This window comes from Paroedura picta, chromosome 6 (assembly GCF_049243985.1).
Source record: "Paroedura picta isolate Pp20150507F chromosome 6, Ppicta_v3.0, whole genome shotgun sequence".
NCBI classification, from domain to species: Eukaryota; Metazoa; Chordata; class Lepidosauria; order Squamata; family Gekkonidae; genus Paroedura; species Paroedura picta.
Genome location: NC_135374.1, coordinates 121,333,647 through 121,346,890, shown reverse-complemented (window position 1 = coordinate 121,346,890; position 13,244 = coordinate 121,333,647). Strand labels below are relative to the sequence as shown.

The window sequence follows — 13,244 nt, the reverse complement described above, 5'->3', positions numbered from 1 at the left end:
TACATGGCATCATCTTCTATTCTACCTATTTTACCTGCATGTGAACAGCATTTTAAGAGATGCAGCCTCATAGCTGCCAAGAGACTTGGAAATGGCCCAACCACTGCTTAGGGATACAAAAGCCAAGGAACCCATGAGAACAAGTCAGTTGGACGCAGTTTTCTGTCTTCAGTTCTATTCCCTGTGGAAATGTTCTTCTGATAAGCAAGAAACCACATTGATATACTGTCATCTTATAGAAATATGAACACTGCTCCTGTCTCACAGGCTGTGGAGCCATTCATCACTGTGGAAAGCAGCAGCAGGAGAGGTCCTGCCTGCTCCCTCCATCCTTCTGGCAAAGGGGAAGGCATGCTGGGTGCATCTTGGATGGGGCAACTGCAAAATTACAGTAAATAAAATGGAACCACTGCCCTTATTCTGGACCACAGAAATGCCCAGATAGCACATGTTAAAAATGTTAAAAATGCTCTTGGAAAGGATACTTAACCCACTTGAGGCTGGAAATGTCTGGTTTTGGAGAGCCAGCTGCAGACTCTGCTCTTCCAGCATACTCTCCAAGAAAACAGGCATCAATATTGGCACAACTTCCCCACATCTTACAGCTTGTTGCAAGTATCTGCAAAGGGGAGAATCCATTTTAAGAGAACTGAGGCTTAGAAGCACAGCTGCCGCAGGGAGAAACAGGGCAGCTCTTCCCACGGCAGCTTTTGTTGTTTTTCCCCTCCATCACGAAAGAATCACTGTGCTGTAGCATTACTGAACAACAGATCTCTGGTGCTTTGTTGCAGACCAGCTCCCTTTAACATACAGGCAGCAGCATTTAAAACAGAACTTAAAAACAGAGAGCATAACAAGAACAGCTCATTTCTTCCATCAAGGCTTCTGTCCACAAGCAGAGGACACCAATGCTCCGCTATTCCCTTATCCTACAGCCAAAGCACAGACTGTGCCAGAAAGGGATGCTTTCAAGCAATGCCTTTTAGGCACTATATATATATTTGAATAATCAAACTGTTGCAAAAATAACCTGACCAAGATTCAGGGAGGCTTTGAAAACAGTCAACATTGCAATCCTAAGCAGACTTACACCCTCCTAATTCCCACTGAAATCAATGGGCTTGGAAGGACATCGCTCAGCTTTGGATTGCCCTACAAGTATCTTAACTATTGCCACTTTCTCAAAGGTTTAAATCTGTTCCAAAGATAAGTCAGATTTGTCCAGATACACCAATTACTTAATGATTTTCCAAACCTGCATTTCAAAATTAATTTTCTAAATCTGTATTTCAGTTTAAATATTAAGAGGTAAGCAGAGAAGTTATCTGTCTCTCAGCATATAACATTAATCATTTATACTTCTGGGACTTCCCAAGAAACCCGAAATCAGTGTACACCTCACCCTCCTCTCTCCCTGAGACAGTTAAATGCAAATTGTGTCTCACAGCCAGGCAGGCTCCCAAGATCCGCTGCTGCTGCTGCTACGGCAGCCTACTCAGCTTCTGCGCCACCTACTGCAATCCGGAGCCGAGGAAGACGAGCTCCTGCGAGGCTTAGAGCACTCCTGTTCTCCCTGCCAGAGCTACACAGAGGGGCTTTGTGAGAAGAAACGGCCACAGACGAGCCAAAGACAAGCAAGGCAAGAAAGCAGCCTCATCGACAACGGAGAACAAAACAAACAGGCGTGACATGGAATGTGACAGGAAAAGCAATGACTCGGAAGGCATCGATCAAGACAAGAACTGTCAAATGTCTCCAGTGACTCTCAACGTTGGTGGCTATCTATATGTCACACAAAAGCAAACACTCGCCAAGTATGCAGACTCCTGGCTAGAAAGAGTGGTCAATGGGAAAATCCGATGCCCAGCTGACGCAGATGGTCATCATTTCATAGACAGGGATGGGCTGCTCTTCAGGCATGTTCTGAACTTCCTTCGGAATGGAGAGCTGCTCCTGCCAGAAGGATTTCAAGAATACCAACTTCTGGCACAGGAGGCAGAATTCTTCCAGCTTAAAATGCTAGCTGATGCGGTCAAGTCCCGGTGGGATAAGGAGCAGCAGGCATCCAGAGAGACCACATTCCTGGAAATCACAGACAGCCACGACCGTTCGCAGGGTCTTCGGATTTTTTGCAACGCTCCTGATTTCATAACAAGGATAAAATCTCGCATCGTTTTGGTGTCCAAAAGCAGGTTGGATGGCTTTCCAGAAGAGTTCTCAGTCTCTTCTAACATTATACAATTTAAATACTTTATAAAGTCAGAAAATGGCACGCGGCTTGTTTTGAAGGAAGACAACACTTTCGTTTGCACCCTGGAAACGCTTAAGTTTGAAGCCATCATGATGGCTCTGAAAGGTGGATTCAGACTGCTGACCAGCCTGGATTGTTCCAAGGGGTCAATTGTTCACAGTGATGCTCTTCATTTTATCAAGTAATTACTACTTCTTCACTCCACGGACCAAAGGCCACGAGCATGCAGCCTGCCAAACCTCATTTAACCACCCGCAATCACAACCAATTTATCCCACTCTGCTCTCTGCAGAGCACTGCTGCTAAGGAATAAATGTGAACTAATGGTATGTAAATTGTTACTGCCATCTCGGAGTTCATTGTGCCTAAATTTAATAATAAAAATATATTTACAAAATGAGATGGGAGATCAGACTGAATGCGAAAACATTTGCATCTGTGCTTCTTCGCTTTCTCTCCACACAGAATTTCACTGAAAGGTTAGTGTGTTTGTGCATGGCTAGCATGCTTTATAAATGTTCCCCCTCAGCAATGACAGAAATGCCTTCTTACATTACCTTTTGGTAAAGACATGTGGAATTTTAGACACAATTTATACTTTAAGGTATGAAATTACAATCATGCTGAACATTCAAAACAATGGCATCAGAGATAATCAACTCAGTTTTGGTTATATATTTCATAACTTGTATATTTTGAAAATGCCACTGGTGCAAGTTCAACATTGGAGACCACAAAGCCATGTTCAAAGCCCTGCTAGAAAAGGCAGAACACCTTAATACAATGGTCCCCTCACAAAGAGGATAGTTCCTCAGAGGAAGAGAAAGCTTCAGGACCACAGACAGCTGCCACACCATGGCTGGTTTTGTTCTTTCCAAAGAATTAGCCACATTTGCCACCAAATACAGATACTTGTGTCCAGATAATCAAAGTGCCAGACCAAAATAAATCTTGTAATTTCAGACAGTCCACCTGCCAGTGCACTTTTTAAAACAAGGCAACAATTTTCAATTCCTCTTGCAAAGCTAACAGGCTATATATTTATTACTAGGGGCCAAGCCCGTTGCATTCAGGAATTGTGGGGGGGGGGAGGAGTGGAAGAAGGGCCCTAATCTGATCTGGGAGCTCATTCCAGGACAGAGTAAGCTCTGGTTCTGGTTGAGGCCAGGCACATCTCTTTGGGCCCAGGGATCACCAGTTGGCTGCCATTGTTTTAATGGGGTAAGCAGAGAGGTGATCCCTCAAGTACGCAGGGCCCAAACCGCATATGGCCTTGAAGGTGATCACCAAGACCTTAAGCCTGATCTGGAACTCAATCAGCAGTGAGTGCAGCTGTTGGAAGATGGGCCGAATGTGGACCCTCCAGGGTGTTGCTGTGAAAACCCTGGCTGCTGCATTCTGTACTTATTATTAATTAGAATATAATTAATACATGTCTATATTCTGCATTACTATTAATTGTCACAGTTGACTGGCACATGATACTCTGCAATTCAAGATGTAACTGAGAATTACAGATGTAACTTTGTAGAATTCTTGCTATTCCAAGCAAACTGTCTTTCTGATCTGAGCTGGTATTATAACTATTAGCAACAAGTGACACATAAATGTGGTCTCATAGGATCACACGTTACGTTTTTAAAAGTGCTTTAAGTTTTTTGTTTCCTACATGTGACGTTTAAGACTTTCTCCAGCTTGGTGAAGTGGTTAAGAGCAGTGGCTTCAAATATGGCAAGCTAGGTTGGATTCCCTGCTCCTCCATATGCAGCCAGCTGGGGGTCTTGGGCTTGTCACAGCCCTGTGAGAGCTGTTTCACAGTTTCTCGTAGAGCTCTCTCAGCCCCACCTACCTCACAGGGTGTCTGTTGTGAGGAGAAGGGAAGGAGAATGTAAGCCACTTTGGGCCAAGAAAAGCGGGGTATAAACACCAACTCCTCCTCTTTTTCCTCTATCAGCACAAAAGGTGAAGTCCTTCTCCCTGAAGGATTGCAAAGTTCCTTCCCAATTTCAAACCTGAAATCAGAGTTAACAGCACTAGCTGTGCCCATCTCAGCTGTAACAATTCACTGCATCAAGAAGCAATCTTTTTGAGCAGGAAAGCGCAGGAAGATGTGGCCAGAGTTATCAGGCTAATGCAGGAGGAAAGTTTACATGCAGAAAATTTACACATCAGCCACAAAGATTTCATTGTCTCAGGAGGGGGGGGGACTATTAGTTAGCCTGATGCCTGCTCTGAAGTTGACAGCAAATGGGTGGGGGCATTCTGACTTTACGCTCAGCAGCTTTGCCAGGATCTGTCTCTTGCTGTTAAACACAAGTTTCAATGAACATGCCCTGCCCAAGTGCTGATGCTTGTATAAACACCTTTCAGATAAATGTTCTTATTTTTGTACCTCCCCAGAAATGAATGTTTCTAAAGAATCTCAGAATCATTCTATGACTTCCAATGCCGCATTTTTAACACCAGTAATGTCTCAGATGACAAACAGAATAAGCAAATGAACACAAGTTCTGAGAACCAAGTTGGTTCCATCCACTACAGGACCTCTTGCTTCAAGGTCCCCGGAAGAGAGAACACCTTTGGCTACTACCTGGAAATGTGACTCTGATAAGGACATAGAAAACTCAGCAGGGGCCAAGCAGGTGTGCCCATCTAAGCACCTCCTGGCAGGATACGAACATTCCCAACAGACTGGCCAGGAATATTCCATCTATCTGTGTCTGCTCAAAGCAGTTGCAAGACCATTGGTCTGATTGCCTGTTGTCTTTCCTGGGACAGAAAGACTCAGTCTGGCCGAGTTTCTATAGTTACACCCAGTCGGGAAATACTTTGAGAGGGAACCAAGTTGCTCTTTTCTAGGTTCTCCATTAAATTGAACTCCTGAAGGCAAACTGACACTCCCCAACCCTTTAGATGGGCCACCAAGGAGGCCAGGATCTTCATAAAGCACCATATATTGGAAGGGCCAATTGTTGTAGGCAAACTTGAAATAGCACCTGTGAGGCATGAAAATGGTCACGTGCAAGTAGGAGAAATCTATTGATGCCAGGAGGTCCTGACTCTGGATAAAGGAGATAATGGACAAAGGGTTTCTATTTTGAATTTCTTCCTGACAATCCTCTTGTTTAGCCACTTCAGATCCAAGATTGCCCTGATATTGCCATTCCTTTACAGAAACAGGAACAAGACTGAGTAAACACCTCTGGCCTGTTGATCCAGAGGGACTGGTTCTACTGCCCCTATGTCCAGAAGATGCTGAATAGTGTGAAGTAGGAGGTGATGCTTCTGAGGGCACTGAGACCTTGGAACCTGGATGAAGTTGTCTAAAGGAAGGACTGAAAACTCCAGACAGTAACCCCTGGTCACTGTCTCCACTACCCAGTGATCCCTGATGTTGTGAGGACAATGACTGGCAAATCTGATGAGTCAGCCTCCAATACTGCTGTCCAGAAGAACTGTTGGCCAGTCATGCAGAGGCTGGTTTCTTGGCACCCTTGGGACTCTGGATGGCATTTCCATTGAAGGAGGAGGAATTATTTCCTGACTTATGAGCCTGCCATCCACCTTTCCAGCTGGAGTCTGCATTTTGGAAGGTGCGAAACCCAGAGGTTTGTCTTGAGTCTGTCAAAGGCAGACAGACCCACAACTAGGCTTCTGTTTTAATAGAAAACTTTTATTGGAAGTAGTTCTGAACACTCTAACGTCTGAAGTCGAGACTAATCGATACAAAGAAAGCAAGCTGTTATCAATGCATTTCTCATGCCCCAAAATCCCCACTTTCCCAGGGAGGAATTACCCCCCCCCCACACACACACACACACCAGGTGCCATCTTGGGCTTCCTGCCAAACCATCTCTGGCTCCAGCATCCTTGGTGCAATCGGCGCCCTCCGTTGTAAACACAGCACAGAGGAACATTTGCAACTAAGTGTCACAGCAGGGGAGAATGCGGTGTGAAAAGGCTCAGGGTCATCAAAAGAGTCGCAGAGGTTCAAAGAGTTACTACAGAGTCATAAACAGCACAAGGGGTTTACGGACACACGCACACAAAGATGGAGACTCTCAGGTCAACCTGGAAGGCAGAGGGCAGCGGGCTGATCCTGACAGAGTCCCAAAAGGACTGAAAACAATTCTTGCTTTGGCATCCTTTTTCTTAGATGGCAAAACCTTTTTCTTATCCTGATTATCAAGTACTTATCCATGCCTTCTCTGAAGAGCAAACTTTCTTTGAACCGTAGCCTGGGCAGATGGATCAACTTCCCAACAGCGGAGCCAAGTATTCTGCCTCACCACTACATTAGATGCCAAGGCCCTAGCAGACAACTGGATAGCATTCAGCAATGCAGCTGCAGAGAAAGCGGTAGGAAGAGCTATCTTTTTGAGTTCATCCTTCAATTCCCTGGGAATTCCACTCTCTGCACTTGAGAGATCAGAACCCCAATTGAAAACTACTTGTGCAAAAATGGAACTGGCGGATGTGGCCTTAAGGGCTGAGGAGGCTGCCTCAAAGTTTTTTTGCAGTGCCTGTTCTATCCTTCTGTCACAGGGCTCCTTGGGCATACCATGGTCGTCCGTGGTAAGGACAGAGGTAGAACAGAGGCTAGTGACAGTTCCATCCACCAGGAGCAGTCTAAAACACTGATCTGCCTCTAGAAACACAGAATAAGATCTGCCTCTTCAGGACCTTCCCTTCCTTCAAGAATGAGCTGACCACACACTGTTTGAAATCCAGTCCACCAGATCTTCTGCCTCGCTTTTAAAGCACAAAGAGGTTGGAGCAGAGAAGTGATGGGAGGAGGGGAGACAAAGAGACCTTCAGATTATTTCTCCCAAATCTGAAGCAGTGATTGAAGAGGGGTGTGTGGCTTTCAAGCACAGGTGATAAAATATGATGCTTCCCATTAACAGAGGTTTTATTAAATTAAATCTGTCAAAATATCAGGAGGGATGATAATCATGCATGAAAATCCAGTAGACAAAAAGCTTAATAAGGAGTGTGGACTGATCAATACTAAGCTTGAGGCTGGGAAAGTGCTGTTGAGGTTGAGTAGCCTATTGTGCTGACTGGCAAAAGAAAAACGCAGCTGCTGTCTAATGGGAAATATTAATCCTTATAAATAGAGCTGCACTGCTGATACAAGAAGTAGGGGTACCCCCTTTCACTTGCTTGGAAGAAAATTGTTTAACATCACACCCAATCAAAACCCTACGGATTATCCTGATCCTTCTCCACAAACATATTCCCATAAAGAACAAATAAGGCCTGGAATGGGTCTGAAATCTGGATCAATTACCCAAACTCAGCACCTTTGTGCCCTTCTTCATTTTAACTGATCAACAGCAGAGCCAGAGGGACAAGGTGAGGGGGAAAGGACATCTTTCAGGAGGCAGCAGTCAGAGTTGCCCACTGAAACACTTCATGATTCCCGCCCCCCCCTCCCAGTGAGGGAGGGGATCATTCATGACCCTACAAAGTAGGGGGTGTTCAGCCTAAGCCTGAAGCTAGAGGCCCAGAGGGCTCAGAAGTCAACCCCGTCTCTGTGGAAGAAGCTGCGAGAGTGCAGAGGCTCTGGAGTCTCTTGGACCCCTGCAAGGAGGAGAGGCCTCTGGGGAGCCTGACAAGGAGAGAAGGGCTTCCTTCCACCAGGGAAGTAACATCTCAGTCTATCGGGATTCTTCCTGGACATTTCAGGTTCCCTCAATGCCATCTCTTGGCTAGAAATGTGACAGTCCAGAGGGAGAAAAAAACAGAAAATTTGGGGAGGAACCCTCCCCCACACCCATGCCTTTTTGTTATTTTTCCAATGGAAAAATGTGAACAATTAGAAGGACAATTTGAAAAATCCTCCAGTGATATTTGCCATTTCTATCTCACTGGCTTAGAAACTAAGAGGGAGCAAAATATTTTTAAGTCAAGATTTTTAACATATAACATAGAGTTGGAAGGGGCCATACAGGCCATCTAGTCCAACCCCCCACTCTACGCAGGATCAGCCCAAAGCATCCTAAAGCATCCAAGAAAACTGTGTATCCAACCTTTGCTTAAAGACTGCCAGTGAGGGGGAGCTCACGACCTCCTTAGGCAGCCTATTCCACTGCTGAACTACTCTGACTGTGAAAATTTTTTACTGATATCTAGCCTATATCGTTGTACTTGCAGTTTAAACCTATTACTGTACTTGCAGTTTAAACCTATTTAAACCTCCTCCTCAGCCAATGGGAACAGCATCCTGCCCTCCTCAAAATGACAACCTTTCAAATACTTAAAGAGGGCAATCATGTCCCCTCACAACCTCCTTTTCTCCAGGCTGAACATTCCCAAGTCCCTCAACCTATCTTCATAGGGCTTGGTCCCTTGTCCCTAGATCATCCTCGTCACTCTCCTCTGTGCCCTTTCAATTTCATGTACGTCCTTCTTGAAGTGAGGCCTCCAGAACTGCACACAGTACTCCAGGTGTGGTCTGACCAGTGCCGTATACAATGGGACTATGACATCTTGTGATTTTGATGTGATGCCCCTGTTGATACAGCACAAAATGGCATTCGCCTTTTTTACCACTGCATCACACTGCCTGCTCATGTTTAGTTTACAATCCACAAGTACCCCAAGGTCTCGTTCACACACAGTGTTACCTAGAAGCGTATCCCCCATCCAGTAGGCATGCTTTTCATTTTTCTGACCCAGATGCAGAACTTTACACTTATCTTTATTAAATTGCATCTTGTTCTCATTTGCCCATTTTTCCATTGTGTTCAGATCTCGTTGAACTCTGTCTCTTATCTTCTGGAGTATTTGCTAGTCCTCCCAATTTGGTATCATCTGCAAACTTGATGAGTAGTCCACCCCCTCATCTAGATCATTAATAAATATGTTTAAAAGTACTGGACCGAGCACCGAGCCCTGAGGTACCCTGCTACTCACCACCCTCCAGTCTGATGAAACACCATTGACAACAACTCTTTGAGTGCGGTTCTCTAACCAATTCTCTATCCACCTAACTAACTGAAAATCCAGATTGCAGTCCTTCAGTTTATCCATCAGAACCTGGACAATCACCAGAACTTCCAAAATATTAATATTTTAATATTAATATTTTATCTTGGAATGTGAATAGGTTGAACCATGTAAAAGAGAAAAGGTTTTTCAGTATTTTTTTAAAAAAGGAATGTCATATTCTTTGTTTACAGTTTACAGTAGTAAAGTATTAAAGAGGCAAAAAAATATTTGTTTTACAAACAATTAGGTAAGGAATTTATAGCAACCTGTAAAGATGCTAAGATGCTAAGAAAAATGGAATTGTGATGTGTGTTAAAAAAAATTTGAAACCAAAAATAGTTATGGCTGACAATATGGGTAGATTTTTATTGGTTGAAATTATACTTAACGAAATAAAGGTTTTGTTGGTAGGAGTTTATGCTCCAAATGTAGGGAAAGAGGAATTTTTTCGTGTTCTAAAAAATATTATAGAAGACTTACCATATAAGGAGCTAATTATCATGGGAGACATGAATGCGGTGGAAGACCCATTAATAGACAGAAAAAAGGAAGAGGGAAAGAATTTAGATAAACCTCTTGGTAAATTACCACAGATATTTTTTGAGTAGGTGGAAAATTTAAATTTATTAGATATATGGAGAAACAGAATAAAAAATTCTCATGAATATACATTTTTCTCAGCCAGACATAAATCTTGGTCTAGAATTGATTCCATATGGGTTTCAAAACAAATTAAACTTATGACATCTAAAGTGGAAATCCTGCCAGGTGTAATTTCTGACCATAGACCTGTAATGTTAAAACTTAAAAGTTTGAAGGTTGGAGGGAAATTTAGATGGTCATTAAATGATTCATTGTTACAAAAGGAAGAGGTGGTAGAAGACTGCAAACAAACTAATCAAATTTTTAGAATTTTTACAATTTCTAATTTAGAATTCAGAACTTGAAAAAAGGTGTTCATAGAATCATAGAATCATAGAATCATAGAGTTGGAAGGGGCCATACAGGCCATCTAGTCCAACCCCCTGCTCAATGCAGGATTAGCCCTAAGCATCCTAAAGCATCCAAGAAAAGTGTGTATCCAACCTTTGCTTGAAGACTTCCAGTGAGCGGGCGCTCACCACCTCCTTAGGCAGCCTATTCCACTGCTGAACTACTCTGACTGTGAAAAACTTTTTCCTGATATCTAGCCTATATCGTTGTACTTGAAGTTTAAACCCATTACTGCGTGTCCTTTCCTCTGCAGCCAGCAGAAACAGCATCCTGCCCTCCTCCAAGTGACAACCTTTCAAATACTTAAAGAGGGCTATCATGTCCCCTCTCAACCTCCTTTTCTCCAGGCTGAACATTCCCAAGTCCCTCAACCTATCTTCATAGGGCTTGGTCCCTTGGCCCCAGATCATCTTCGTCGCTCTCCTCTGTACCCTTTCAATTTTATCGATGTCCTTCTTGAAGTGAGGCCTCCAGAACTGCACACAGTACTCCAGGTGTGGTCTGACCAGTGCCGTATACAATGGGACTATGACATCTTGTGATTTTGATGTGATGCCTCTGTTGATACAGCCCAAAATGGCATTTGCCTTTTTTACCGCTGCATCACACTGCCTGCTCATGTTTAGTTTACAATCCACAAGTACCCCAAGGTCTCGTTCACACACAGTGCTACCTAGAAGCGTATCGCCCATCCAGTAGGCATGCTTTTCATTTTTCTGACCCAGATGCAGAACTTTACACTTATCTTTATTAAATTGCATCTTGTTCTCATTTGCCCATCTTTCCATTCTGTTCAGATCTCGTTGAACTCTGTCTCTATCTTCCGGAGTATTTGCCAGTCCTCCCAATTTGGTGTCATCTGCAAACTTGATGAGTAGTCCCTCCACCCCCTCATCTAGATCATTAATAAATATGTTAAAAAGTGTTGATGACAATAGTTTGGGAAACAAGTAAAGCTTACACAGTAGGAATTATGAATGCTCATAATTCTCATCAGAAAATTATCAAAGATAAAAAGCTACAACAAATTCAGGAAAATATTAGAAAGGACGAAATAGAATTAATGAGAAATCGCAAAAAAGAGAGTGTAACTCAAAGACTAAATATATTAAAACAACAAGTAGATATGCCGTTAACAGAGGAAGTTGGTAAGCAACTAAAGGTGGCAAAACAAAAATATTTTGAATCAGCAAACAAACCAGGGAAATGGTTAGCTTGGAAGTTCTAGTGAAGGAAATTCTAGTGAAGGAGAGCATATCTACAGTGGAAAGCATCTGGGTGAAAATAAGCCCTGATATCACTGCCCGGTCAGAACAGCTTTATCAGTGCTGTGGCGAACCCAAGGTCACCCAGCTGGCTGCATGTGGGAGAGTGCAGAATCGAACCCGGCATGCCAGATTAGAAGTCCGCACTCCTAACCACTACAGCAAACTGGCTCTCTTAATAGTAGAACATTTAGCCTGCAAAATAATCCTATTTCTATGTTTGGTCCAGTGCAAATTATGTTGGAAGGTGATTCCTAAGTATTTGAACCATTTGACCTGCTCAATTTGATGACCACCAATATGCCAGTTTAAGGGGGACCACTTCTGTGCAAAGATCATCACTTATGTTTTTTCTAAGTTAATCAATAGGTCATTGTTGGCAATATTCATAGAAAGTATTCAAATATCTTTTCAGACCAATTCTGGAATAGGAAAGCAAGACTGTATCATCAGCATACAGAAGAAGTGGGATTGACAGTTTATCTAGTTTGGGAGGATGACCATTTATGAGTCTTAGGGTTTTTGGAAGGTCGTGTAAAAAAGGTTAAATAAATAAGCAAGGATGCAGCCCTGTTTAACTCCTCTCAGGATGGGGATTTGGGTTGTTAGATGACCCTTTTCAGTAAATTTGACCTGAAAGGTATTATTGGAATGGAGGTTCATTAGGAGTACTAATAGGCACAAATCAATATTAACTAACTGGTGTACGCTGCATGAACGGAGACATCACATCAAAATCACAAAATGTCATAGTTCCCATGTATTGGTCAGGCCCCACCTGGAGTCCTGTATGCAGTTCTGGAGGCCTCGCTGCAAAAAGAACATGGGCAAAACTGAGAGGGTTCAGAGGAGAGCAAGGAGGAAGATCCGGGGCCTGGGGACCAAGCCCTGGGAGGAATGGCTGAGGGATTTGGGAATGTTCAGCGTGTTTGGCAGGAACCTGGGGAGATTCATCAGGAGAGCTTTAAACTAAAGCCACAAGGGGAAGGAGACGATCAACATAGGGAGTGTAAGGAAGGAAAACGATCGGAGGCAGCCCAACCGGCAAGGCTAGCTCATAGGGAAGCAAAAGTAAAAGGATTCAGATGTCTTTATACTAACGCCCGAAGCATGGGCAATAAGAAGGAAGAGCTGGAACTTCTCATGCTGATGGAAAGGTATGATCTAGTAGGCATCACAGAAACTTGGTGGAATGATTCTCATGACTGGAATGTAATGGTGGATGGATATGAACTGTTCAGAAAAAACAGAATAGATCGAAGAGGTGGAGGAGTGGCACTGTATGTGAGGAAATTCTAGTGAAGGAGAGCATATCTACAGTGGAAAGCATCTGGGTGAAAATAAATGAGGGGAAAACAAACAGTGTGGTGGTTGGTGTCTGCTACCGACCGCCTGACCAACGAGAGGATGTGGATGCTGCACTTTGTAAGCAGCTTGAGAAAATATCCAAGCGGCAGGACCTTGTCATCATGTGTGACTTCAATTTCCCAGATGTGTGCTGGGAAACAGACTCTGCGAAGTGTCCTCAGTCATGCAACTTTCTGAACTGCCTGGCTGACAATTTCATTTATCAAATGGTAGATGAACCCACAAGAGGTTCAGCCATACTGGACTTAATACTGACCAACAGGCAAGAGTTGGTGGATGAGGTGAAGGAGGTGGGGACCCTAGGGGGAAGTGACCATGTCCTCATAGGATTCCTTTTGAGATGGAGAGCCAAGGAAGCTTGTAGCCAGACA

General features: G+C 43.6%; 2 protein-coding genes across 2 annotated transcripts in view; one reads left to right on the top strand and one right to left on the bottom strand.

The window, feature by feature from the left end:
• Positions 1–13,244, bottom strand: part of GTF2F2 (general transcription factor IIF subunit 2) — a 128,767-nt gene that overhangs the window by 55,497 nt on the left and 60,026 nt on the right. The gene's annotated exons all lie outside the window — the stretch shown is intronic.
• On the top strand, positions 1,463–2,999 carry KCTD4 (potassium channel tetramerization domain containing 4). Its single transcript, XM_077344028.1, has one exon. It carries the CDS (start codon positions 1,690–1,692, stop codon positions 2,434–2,436), a length of 747 nt encoding a protein of 248 aa, XP_077200143.1. The 5' UTR covers positions 1,463–1,689; the 3' UTR covers positions 2,437–2,999.